Below are 12,513 nucleotides of genomic sequence, written 5' to 3' on the forward strand. Positions count from 1 at the left end.
GACGACACTTAACGCACATGCATTTAACCCCCCTTATCTGGGACGACACTTAACGCACATGCATTTAACCCCCCTTATCTGGGACGACAATTAACGCACATGCATTTAACCCCCCTTATCTGGGACGACACTTAACGCACATGCATTTAACCCCCCTTATCTGGGACGACACTTAACGCACATGCATTTAACCCCCCTTATCTGGGACGACACTTAACGCACATGCATTTAACCCCCCTTATCTGGGACGACACTTAACGCACATGCATTTAACCCCCCTTATCTGGGACGACACTTAACGCACATGCATTTAACCCCCCTTATCTGGGACGACACTTAACGCACATGCATTTAACCCCCCTTTTCCCAAATCAAAACTCAAATTAGTATGCTGAGAAACCTGCATCGACTTATGATAAAAATAAATTTTATTCAAACAATATAAGCATATCAATTGGTTCATATCACAAAGTTACTACTACTGGCATGACAAACTCAGTTCATCAATTAGTTTAAAAACACAAGTCAACACAATGAATAATTTTTGAGATCAGTCTAAGTTGTTGGTTGCAATAAGTCAATTTTGTTTGCTGGTTCATCTTGTAGGTTGGTTACCTGTTGCTGGTTGCCTACCAGTCATATGTTGATGGCAACAATGCTATGTTGTGTGCTAAAATCATATGCCGATGAATGAGGTGAAATTGCTGGCTACCAGTTAATGTTGTACTAACATTCAAAGCTCTGTTGTACTAACATCCTACAAGTCTATGTTGTACTAACATCCCATGCTCATGAATAAGTTGAAAATGCTTGCTACAAGTCCATGTTGACTTTGATATTGCTTAGCACCAGTCTATTTTGATTGTGAAAATGACAGCTGTCACCCTAAAGATGACATTGGAATCGCTAGCTATAAGGACTGGCTCATGACACAGATGCTGGCTACCAGTCCAAGTTAACAGGGTAGTTCCCAGTAAGACAGGCAACACAATGTCCGATGGTGTGATCTTGCTTGATTCCTGACTGGACGGCCTTCACAAGTCCTTCAACGGAGAGATAATGCAGTGAATCCGCACCTGTCAGGAAAATAACACTGACTATTTCCAACGTATGGACCAAGTGTCACACACAAATCACATACAAAATTACGCTTAAAAAGCTTTATTCTTTAATGACACCATAATAAGCAATAGGTCTATAAAACAAAGAGAAAGCTCTGCCTGTATGTTTGTCTATGGTGGGATGTCCAAGGATTCAAAGTAAATTCATTGGTTTATGCAATAATATTCTATTAATTACAACTTACATGACAACCCGAAATTAGCGTAAAAAGTATTGCTATTATCTCCCCTGACAGATAAAACCAAGGTAGACCAAATTCTAAATTGAACCGAACATTTGAAATCCTTGTGCGTGTTGCAGTTTCTTATTTGGGTCTAGCAGGAGTGAGTTGTGTCTAGTATAATATTTTGGTATACTTAGATAAGTAACAATCATGGATTTTTAATTGATATGATTGACAAAAAACAACAACAGGTATCTAAATGAATAATCAAATGACTAACATTTTGCCTTGATATGAGAGAAATGTATACCAGGCAGTACATTAGTGACGATACAAACCGAGTAAACCAATTGTGAAGACGATGCACTTTTGGGTGTATGGAAGGGAGGTAACTTAGATATGTCCCTCATTTATCAACTCGATCCTTTTTGACAAGCATAAATATACAAGTTTTGCAATGATAAGAAGGCAAACTAGACGTCAAATTGGTCTTGAAAGGATTTTACACTCTGAAGAACCTGTCTGAATTATAGTCTGATCAGGTTGTAATCTTGTTAGACACGCATACATGTGAAATTTTCAAATGTTATGTAAGAAATGTTTTTTGGTCAGATTTGTCCGAAAATCAGACGGGTTAGGCAGTCTGTGATTCAATTATAAAAATTAATATTCCCCTAAATTTGACTTATGTTATCTCCTGAAGATTTTTGCAAATACCCTAGGTGAAAATAGGTACGCACCAAAGTATTGGGCCATATCCTGTATACTGACTGTGTTGGCAACAAGCTCCTCTCGAGTTGGAATGTTGATGCCCATGTAGCATGGGTGCTTTATAGGTGGTGAAGCAATACGTACATGAACCTAGGGATAGAGTACTTACAGGTAACTATGGGAGGTGCAGACAGCACAAAATCTGGCTACTGAAGCCCAATATTCTGACAATATTTCAATGAACTTCAAAACGATAACATTTCCATTGAAAGACGATGATGTTCTTTCACCAAAAGCTATTTTATTTTCTAGGAAGTAATTGATAAGCCCCCTTTTCTTAAACGATATATTTTGACCATGTAAAATATCCTCATTTATATCTTACACTTAACAACTAAGCAATAAATATAAACTTTTCACCACACAGTACTAATGTATCAACATCAAAAACAAGTAACAATAACTCATTCCGAATTTTTAAAGTCTTAACCATTTTCATGTTTAACCAACTGGACATACCTCTTTGGCACCTGCATTTTTGAGCATTTGTATAATAGGTCTCATTGTATTGCCTCGAACTATTGAGTCGTCCACAATTAACACTCTTTTATTCAGGATGTTTTCCGACAGCACTCCAAATTTCATTGCTACTCCTAGTTTCCGTAACCTACTGCTTGGCTGAATAAATGTGCGTCCCACGTAGCGATTCTTGCAAAGAACTTCCCCGTATGGAATGCCAAGCTGAAAATATGAATGTCTGCTTTTTGTATGCTATGTCCTTTGTATATAAATATGAAAGTCAGTAAGTACCTTATAAGCTCTGTACATTAATTCTGTATTATCATAAACACACAACATTCACAAACGAATGGCTCACAATGATCCAGATACCACACATTTGGTTCTAAAAATATAATAGATGGAAGTCTGCTTGCACATTAAAATGCGAAAAGCGTATGCATAGGCAATAACTATGACCAGTAGATTAACATGCTTACAGCGTATTCATAGGAAATTACTAAAGCTGGTACATCAATATGCTTACAGCACAGGCATAGGCGATCGCTGCAGGAGTGGCTGACTCAGGGACAGTGCTTACAATATCAACCTCAGCGGGGGCCTCTATTGCTAGCTGCTTACCACATCGCTTCCTCACTTCGTACACCATCTGTCCTGTACATGAGAAACATAATGCTTTTGCTTGTTCTGATTTATTTTAGTTTGCAACAGTATTTCAGTCATTACACAGTGGCCAGTTTACCTATTCACACTTTTGCTAGGTAGGCTGCTATAAAAGAAATAAGTGCAATACTTATGCCAGTTACTGATCACTGCTCTGAATCAGAGGTAGGGGTATATGTTCATAGAAATACAAGAGAACACCACAGGCAAAACTTTAGGTATATATTGATTCATTTTTGTTTAGCTTCTGGTCAAACCCAAAACAATAACACACTGAAAAATACTACCTGTATGTCATACAAATACAGTTATTATTCCAAGAACAATTCTAGATGAAATTATACGTATGACGGTTCATCATTTCTCCTGCTAAATTAATCTACAATTTATGACATTTTTCATTAATAGCTTTCCAGGCATTAACTATCAAACTGACACGTGATCACATAATCATACCTTCAAGTATTGAGTCCGGTCTAGCAAAATACACATATTCAAATATACACAGGGCTGGCAGAGATGCTTCTGGTCTGGCCACCACACAGTGTGATTTCACACCCTCTCGACTTAATTCAACTATCTCTCCTGAAAACATAACAATCAATTAACCAATATTCCTATGTAAAATTTTATTAATTTTATTAAACTTTAACATGTCCTTTGTCAGTAGTTTATCAAACTTCGTATATATTGGATTAGTTGTCCGCCAATGTGCACACCACTTGACAGTTTTCATCAACAAATTTAGAGAATGGATGATTATGAGACATCAGACTTTTTTTCACAAGTGCTGCATTATCAGAATTTAAAAAGAATCACAGGAAAAGGCTTTTTAAAAATGTGCATGACTTGAAATTCTGTCTTATAACATTAAGAATATATTTTAGGCACTGGAATTTCTTCTTCCACTTGGCTATTAAGTCCCATTGAAGTACTTGCACATATATGCATCCAGTAATTAATAGCCATAAAACATACTATTGCCTTGTACTAAATGGTGTCATCACTCTATACTCTATTTGTCGAGAATAAAACACACATCAGATGAACTATTGTTTAACACCTACATCCCAAGTTTCTAAAATGGTCAATTTCCATTTACTTTTACATCTATCGGTTATAGAAACCATTTTGCACTCTTACTACTGAGACATACAATGGACTGCCCCCCCCCCCCCCCCCTGTAAACCAAAGCAAAGGCTTCCTGGACCATAGGACAATTCTGGTTAAGAGCGGTTTCATGTAAAGAAGGGAAATAGTATGTTGACAGACAGAAGGTAATCTACACTGTTGATTGTGTAACTATAATACAGTGCACGTGTAACTAGAATACAGTGCACTCTTCTTCCACTATGCTAGTATAATGTCTGTCTGTCAACTAATGGTTATATTTGACATTGAATATCTGTAGAAGCTTTATATTGAATATGTAAACTTTAAGCTGAGAATTAACGGGTGCCAACGCTCCGCTGCGAGTGCAATTTTGAATAAATGAAAGCTTGTAAGAATATTTTTTTTAGAGGTCATTGACCTTGACCTTTGACCTAGTGACCAAAAATGGGTGTGGCGTGTAGTATTCATCAAGGTGCATCTACATATGAAGTTTCAAAGTTGAAGGTGGAAGCACTTCGATTTAAGGGCAAAATGTCAAGGTTTTAGCACTGCAGACGCCGGACGGCGAGCTGACTATGACAATAGCTCAGGTTTTCTCCAAAAACAGCCGAGCTAATAAATTAAAAAAAGAATTCTGACCATGTTGAATTAAATTAAGTTTGAAAGATATGTCTGTATGTAGGCTACCACACACAAAATTGCAGCACAATTCATCCATCCAAACAAGTTACTCAGCAGAGACCATTTTTTCTACAAAAATTAAGAATGGCTTTTACCCAACTGGCCCCAAATGCAATCTGACTCTATGTTTTCATGTAAGCTATCTAAACAAACAACAACAGCACAAAACCTCCCTAAGAACTGAAGTCATCAAGCAGAATCACTTTTTTAGTTTTTGTAACCATAATCCAACCTGCCCTATATGCAATCTCTCTCTGGATTATGTTGTTACCTACCTACACACAGAATTTCAGCAAAATATTTCCATGCAAATTGAAGGTTTTTAGCGCAAGATTTCCACCTATCTTTAGCAACATTGGCCTTGACCTAACTGGCCCCAAATTCAACCTCATGCTAGGTATGCTTGTCAGCTAGAGATAGTTGTTGAACACAAATGCTTACCTCAATTTATTAAGTACAAGAACAAGTATAATAAGGGGCACATTTCTGCTAAATTTCAGCTCTGAGTTACAGGCCTTGGTGGTAAACCTCACATGATAATGTGTTAAGTTTCACCAGTAGTTCTGACAGAGATATCCCCTTGTTGCATGCAAACTTTCAAATGAATTCCAACTTGACTTGCATGCATACATTTACTTGACTTTTCTAAGTATAACAAAGATTAAATGAGATTTTTTATGTATACTTTTATTGGAAAAACAGGACTGGACACAACATTTCCGGTTAAGAAATGTTCTTGTTCAGAGAGAATCCATTTAGAGGAATTCCTCTGAATTTATTTAAATCAACTTTGTCTGGTGCTGCAGAATTCTTTAAACAAGAGGGCCATGATGGCCCTGTATCGCTCCACTGTTTTTTCTTTGCGAAAAAAACATGTAATGCGCATGGGTTGAAATGTACTCAAGCATGTGACTTTCTCTTTCTATCCCTCATCCCACTGGGCGCTTAAAGTTGGAAGGGTGAGCATTTTTATATATGGAAAAAGTTACTAACCGTGTTAACTAAACAGACAAAAAAGCCCGGTAATTGTTGCACAGGTCCTTTGCTTATAACGTAGGTACATTTATCTCTCCAAAAGGTATTGTTGTTCTTTCTATTTCACATATTTTTAGATGCTGAAGATCAAATCTACACATTTGATTTGAAACAGATTCACAAGACCCATAGGAATCAAATTGCCTTATTCCTTTACCAAACAACACATTTTGGACTTTCCCAATTTGAAAGAGGTTGCAGACGTCAATTGAATTAAAATGGAATATGAAGGAAATGATCAGATAGGGTAGAAATAATTGTGATAAAAGGAGAAATTGCTCATCAACCCACACATCCCTAAAACCAACAGGCCTGAGAATATTATGATAATCTAAAGATTATTTCTTTATATTTATAAATGTATTTAATTAAGTAATACATTTGACTTCTAAGATCAATTCATAACTTATATTAAGAAAATTATAAAATGGTCAGAAATATATATGGATTGTTGAGCAATTGACAATCATTTCAACAATTCATGATCAGTCACGATTCACAAATGGAACAATGAATCATTAGTTATTAAAAAGCAGCATATACAATAGTTAAGAACATTGCACTCCATTAATTTCAACACCTTCTCTTGAATACAAAGTTTGAGTTTACCGTGCAGTATCATATATTGACTTTCCTTGAAATAATTATGTTCATGGAAGCTGTGTTTTTAAAATCAATAATATATTATTAAACTGGTTTTAACACTACAAAAAAGACATGAAATTAACATGTCATCCAAAATATTTTCATCCGGATATATGGTCACTTACGACATATTTAAATAAAACCTGACTTTTTTCAGTTTATAAGAAAAACATTCATAACACATGTTCTTACTTCAATGCCTTTGTAAGCAGTCAACATCTGACCTAAAATGGCACTAAATGACAGGGTTTTATCTCATGTTTACAAGATGTTGATGTTGTTGTTGGTCACAGCCAAACGGCCGCAGTAATCTCCACTGGTAAACGTCATATGTTCAGTTTTGTGACCCCGGGGCCGGGTCAAATTTGAGCCCAGGGGAATAATTTGAACAAATTTGGTAGAGGACTATTAGATATCACTACATACCAAATTTAGTAGCCCTAGGCTCTATAATTAAGAACAAGAAGATTTTTAAAGTTTGCACAAAATAGGCCATATTTAAGCATATGTTCATTTTGTGACCCCTGGGGCAAGGTCAAATTTGTTCCTAGGGGCATAATTTGAACAAACTAAGTAGAGAACTATTAGATGTCACTACCTACCGAATTTGGTAGAAATAGGCCCAATGGTTATGGACAAGATTTTTATAGTTTTCACAAAATGGGCCCAATATAAGCATATGTTCAATTTTGTGACCCCTGGGGAACGGTCAAATTTGATCCCAGGGGCTTAATTTGAACAAACTTGGTAGAGGACTATAAGATGTCGTTACATACCGAATTTGGTAGCCCTATGCCATACAGTTATGGACAAGAAGAATTTTAAAGTTTGCACAAAATAGGCCTTATATAAGCAAATTTTCAATTTTTTGACCCCCAGGGCAGGGTCAAATTTGACCCCAGGGGCATAATTTGAACAAACTTGATAGAGGACTATTAGATGTCACTAAATACAAAATTTGGTAGCCCTAGGCCCAATGGTTATGGACAAGAAGATTTTTAAAGTTTGCACAAAATAGGCCTTATATAAGCAAATTTTCAATTTTTTAACCCCCCGGGGCAGGGTCAAATTTGACCCCAGGGGCATAATTTGAACAAACTTGGTAGAGGACTATAAGATGTCCCTACATAGCAAATTTGGTAGCCCTAGGCCCAATGGTTATGGACAAGAAGATTTTTAAAGTTTGCACAAAATAGGCCTTATATAAGCAAATGTTCAATTTTTTAACCCCCCGGGGCAGGGTCAAATTTGACACCAGGGGCATAATTTGAACAAACTTGGTAGAGGACTATAAGATGTCACTACATGGCAAATTTGGTAGCCCTAGGCCCAATGGTTATGGACAAGAAGATTTTTAAAGTTTGCACAAAATAGGCCTTATATAAGAAAATTTTCAATTTTTTAACACCCCGGGGCAGGGTCAAATTTGACCCCAGGGGCATAATTTGAACAAACTTGGTAGAGGACTATAAGACGTCACTACATTACCAAATTTGGTAGCCCTATGCCATACGGTTATGGACAAGAAGATTTTTAAAGTTTGCACAAAATAGGCCTTATATAAGCAAATTTTAAATGTTTTGACCCCCCGGGGCAGGGTAAAATTTAACCCCAGGGGCTTAATTTGAACAAACTTGGTAGAGGACTATAAGATGTCACTACATAGCAAATTTGGTAGCCCTAGGCCCAATGGTTACGGACAAGAAGATTTTTAAAGTTTGCACAAAACAGGCCTAATATAAGCAAATTTTCAATTTTTTGACCCCCCGGGGCAGGGTCAAATTTGACCCCAGGGGCATAATTTGAACAAACTTGATAGAGGACTATAAGATGTCAATACATACCAAATTTGGTAGCCCTAGGCCTAATGGTTATGGACAAGAAGATTTATAAAGTTTCCACAAAATAGGCCTTATATAAGCAAATTTTCAATTTTTTGACCCCCCCGGGGCAGGGTCAAATTTGACCCCAGGGGCATAATTTGAACAAACTTGGTAGAGGACTATAAGATGTCACTACATGGCAAATTTGGTAGCCCTAGGCCCAATGGTTATGGACAAGAAGATTTTTAAAGTTTGCACAAAATAGGCCTTATATAAGAAATTTTTCAATTTTTTAACACCCCGGGGCAGGGTCAAATTTGACCCCAGGGGCATAATTTGAACAAACTTGGTAGAGGACAATAAGACGTCACTACATACCAAATTTGGTAGCCCTATGCCATACGGTTATGGACAAGAAGATTTTTAAAGTTTGCACAAATAGGCCTTATATAAGCAAATTTTCAATGTTTTGACCCCCCCCGGGGCAGGGTAAAATTTAACCCCAGGGGCTTAATTTGAACAAACTTGGTAGAGGACTATAAGATGTCACTACATAGCAAATTTGGTAGCCCTTGGCCCAATGGTTACGGACAAGAAGATTTTTAAAGTTTGCACAAAACAGGCCTTATATAAGCAAATTTTCAATTTTTTGACCCCCCGGGGCAGGGTCAAATTTGACCTCAGGGGCATTATTTGAACAAACTTGGTAGAGGACTATAAGATGTCAATACATACCAAATTTGGTAGCCATAGGCCTCATGGTTATGGACAAGAAGATTTATAAAGTTTCCACAAAATAGGCCTTAAATAAGCAAATTTTCAATTTTTTGACCCCCCGGGGCAGGGTCAAATTTGACCCCAGGGGCATAATTTGAACAAACTTGAAAGAGGTTCACCACAGGAACATTCCTGAGAAATTTCATCAGATTTGGACGATTAGTTTAGGAGAAGAAGATGTTTAAAGAAAAAGTTAACGCACACACGGACGCACACACACACGACAGACACAGGACCATGACATAAGCCCCGCTGGCCTTTGTCCAGTGGAGCTAAAAAAAAACAGAACAAGAGCTGCGTTTATGACACATAATCCCCCTTTTGCAATTTGAAGCTGCACAGCAGCTATATCCCAATATAAAACATCATGATAAAGTTAAGTTCGATTGATATTTGACAAAGTTACAAAATCAGCCTTGATTTGAAAATCATGCTGGTAGATACATACACCAAAAATCAGATAAGAATCTGAAAGCTTTTTGGAAAAAAATCTGTTAAAGTGTTATTTTAGAGAACATTCATTAGCCCAAAGGCCGCTAATTCATTAAAAATCAATGTACCGAAACGAAAACTCGAACTTGATCTGTGTTCACGAAGGTAGACTCACCCACCAAAAATCAGGTCAATTTATTCTGGCCTCAACCTTAACCAAAAATCAATGGACTAGAAAACAAGAGGGCCATGATGGCCCTGAATCGCTCACCTGACTCATTAAGATCAGATGAAAACTATGACCTCTATTGTCTACACAATGTTTTTCTATGATTTGACCTAGTGACCTAGTTCCTGACACTAGATGACCCAAATACAATCCCAATCCAGATTTCATCAAGATAAACATTCTGACCACAGTTCATATATATTGGATGAAAACTGTGACCTCTATTGTCAACACAAGGTTTTTCTATTTATTTTACCTAGATTTTTACCCCAGATGACCCAAATACAATCCCACCCAGATTTCATCAAGAATTCTGACCAAATTTCATAAAGGTTGGATGAAAACTGTGATCTCTAATGTCTACACAAGGTTTTTCTATTATTTGACCTAGTGACCTAGTTTTTGACCCCAGATGACCCAAATAAAATCCCAACCCAGATTTCATCAAGATAAACATTCTGACCAAATTTCATAAAGATTGGATGAAAACTGTGACCTCTATTGTCTACAAAAGGTTGTTCTATTATTTGACCTAGTGACCTTGTTTTTGACCCCAGATGACCCAAATACAATCCCAAACCGGATTTCATCAAGATAAACATTTTGACCAAATTTCATCAAGATTGGATGCAAACTGTGACCTCTACTGTCTACACAAACAAATTGTTGACGGACGGACGCACGGACACACGCAGGCACGCACAACGGACGCCGGACATCACACGATCACATAAGCTCACCGTGTCACTTCATGACAGGTGACCTAAAAATATGTGTGGAGATAACATGAACAGTTGTGGTTAAAATCCCATAGAAACAAGGGCTGTTTGTAAAACATGCATGCCCCCCTATATGGGCTATAAGTTGTAGTAGCAGCCATTGTGTGAATACGTTTTTTGTCACTGTGAATGGTGGTGGTGGTGGTGGTGGTGGTTGTAGTAGTAGTAGTAGTATAGTAGTAGTAGTAGTAGTAGTAGTATTAGTAGTTGTAGTAGTAGTAGTAGTAGTAGTAGTAGTAGTAGTAGTAGTAGTAGTAGTAGTAGTAGAAGTAGTAGTAGTAGTAGTAGTAGAAGTAGTAGTAGTAGTAGTAGTAGTAGTAGAAGTAGTAGTAGTAGTAGTAGTAGTAGTAGTGGTAGTAGTAGTAGTAGTAGTAGTAGTAGTGGTAAAAGTAGTAGTAGTAGTGGCAGTAGTAGTAGAAGTAGTAATAGTAGACGTGGTGGTGTTGGTGGTGGTAGTAGTAGTACTAGTAGTAGTAGTACTAGTAGTAGTAGTAGAAGTAGTAGTAGTAGTAGTAGTAGTAGTAGTAGTAGTAGTAGTAGTAGTAGTAGTAGTAGTAGTAGTGTAGTAGTAGTAGAAGTAGTAGTAGTAGTAGTAGTAGTAGTAGTAGAAGTAGTAGTAGTAGTAGTAGTAGTAGTAGTAGTAGTAGCAGTAGCAGTAGCAGAAGCAGTAGCAGCATTACAAGACCATTACTTAAGAATGATCAAATGGGAAAAGGTAACCTAGCACTGGCAGTAAATATGGGGCTCATTTACAGGTCAGATTTGGAATCTCTGCTGTAAAATGAGATTTTGAATGAATTAAAGGGAGGCAAATCTGTAATAAAAAGAACATGCATAAACCGTAGTTGTTTCCCTTGTTTGAACCATGCTAAATCCTTACAAGTTCGGAAAGAATTGGATGAAAAATTTGGACTTGATTGCATAAACACCATTTTCTCAATTCAAGGGGAGGTAATTCTGTACTTCATGGACAAATAATGCTCATTTTTTGTAGGGTTCGTGTCCTCATTGATATAAAGACACTGTGCAAATTTGGAAAGGATCGGACACAAAATGTGGAAGATTTTTGAAAGTTTTCACAAAATAGGCAAAAACGAATAAACATGCAAAGTTCAACGAGCTCCTGCGGCCATGTTTTTTGACGAATCAAATTTCTTTGAACAATTTTTTCAGGGGAGCCTTCAAAGGTCATCCCTGTGAAATTGTTTGAAAATCTGATGAGCGGTTTCTGACAAGAAGATTTTTTAAGGTTTTTACCATATATGGTCATGGCGGCCATCTTGGTTATGTGATCAATTTTTTTTTTAACAATTCTTTTGTCCCATGACCTAGGGATGCTCCACATGAAATTTAGTTGAAATTGGCTCAATGGTTTAGTAGAAGATGTTTACAAATTGTTTACAGACAGACAGACGGACGGACGGACGCCGGACGGTGAGTGATCACAATAGCTCACCCCGAGCTATCGCTCAGGTGAGCTAAAAACATGAACTGTAAGTCATGAAGCAAGTCTCACACACCGAAATTCAGGTAAATATCTGAATACCCATGCGAAAAAAAAATCCGGAAACAGAACACTGGACTGACAGACAGACGGACAGTGGGACTGCTAAATGCCACCCTTCCGAATGCATTAATACAAATGTTTAAGAGTCCATGGACAACAGTTCAACCATTTACTACATATGTTAAGTAAATTATAAAAGTACCAGGCATAACGTCTCGATACAATCTCGCCCCTATAGCACCAAACGAGCAGGACTCTGAGGACACTACCCATCCTTCACAACTGTCGTCTGCTTGCAATGAAACATTGCCTAG

At 37.3% G+C, this 12,513-nt stretch overlaps 1 protein-coding gene across 2 annotated transcripts in view; it reads right to left on the reverse strand.

Annotated features, from left to right (window-relative positions):
- Positions 1-410: 410 nt before the first annotated feature.
- Positions 411-12,513, reverse strand: part of LOC127878001 (amidophosphoribosyltransferase-like) — a 37,496-nt gene continuing 25,393 nt past the window's right edge. For both annotated transcript variants that reach the window (XM_052424356.1, XM_052424355.1), the window contains exons 7-12: positions 12,402-12,509; positions 3,635-3,763; positions 3,042-3,169; positions 2,516-2,737; positions 2,026-2,146; positions 411-1,076 (exon numbers count right to left, since the gene is read on the reverse strand). In XM_052424356.1, coding sequence (XP_052280316.1) covers positions 943-1,076; positions 2,026-2,146; positions 2,516-2,737; positions 3,042-3,169; positions 3,635-3,763; positions 12,402-12,509 — 842 coding nt within the window. In that variant the 3' untranslated portion in view covers positions 411-942. The remainder of the gene's footprint in view (positions 1,077-2,025; positions 2,147-2,515; positions 2,738-3,041; positions 3,170-3,634; positions 3,764-12,401; positions 12,510-12,513) is intronic.

The sequence above is a fragment of the Dreissena polymorpha genome, chromosome 4, assembly GCF_020536995.1.
Source record: "Dreissena polymorpha isolate Duluth1 chromosome 4, UMN_Dpol_1.0, whole genome shotgun sequence".
Lineage (NCBI taxonomy): Eukaryota > Metazoa > Mollusca > Bivalvia > Myida > Dreissenidae > Dreissena > Dreissena polymorpha.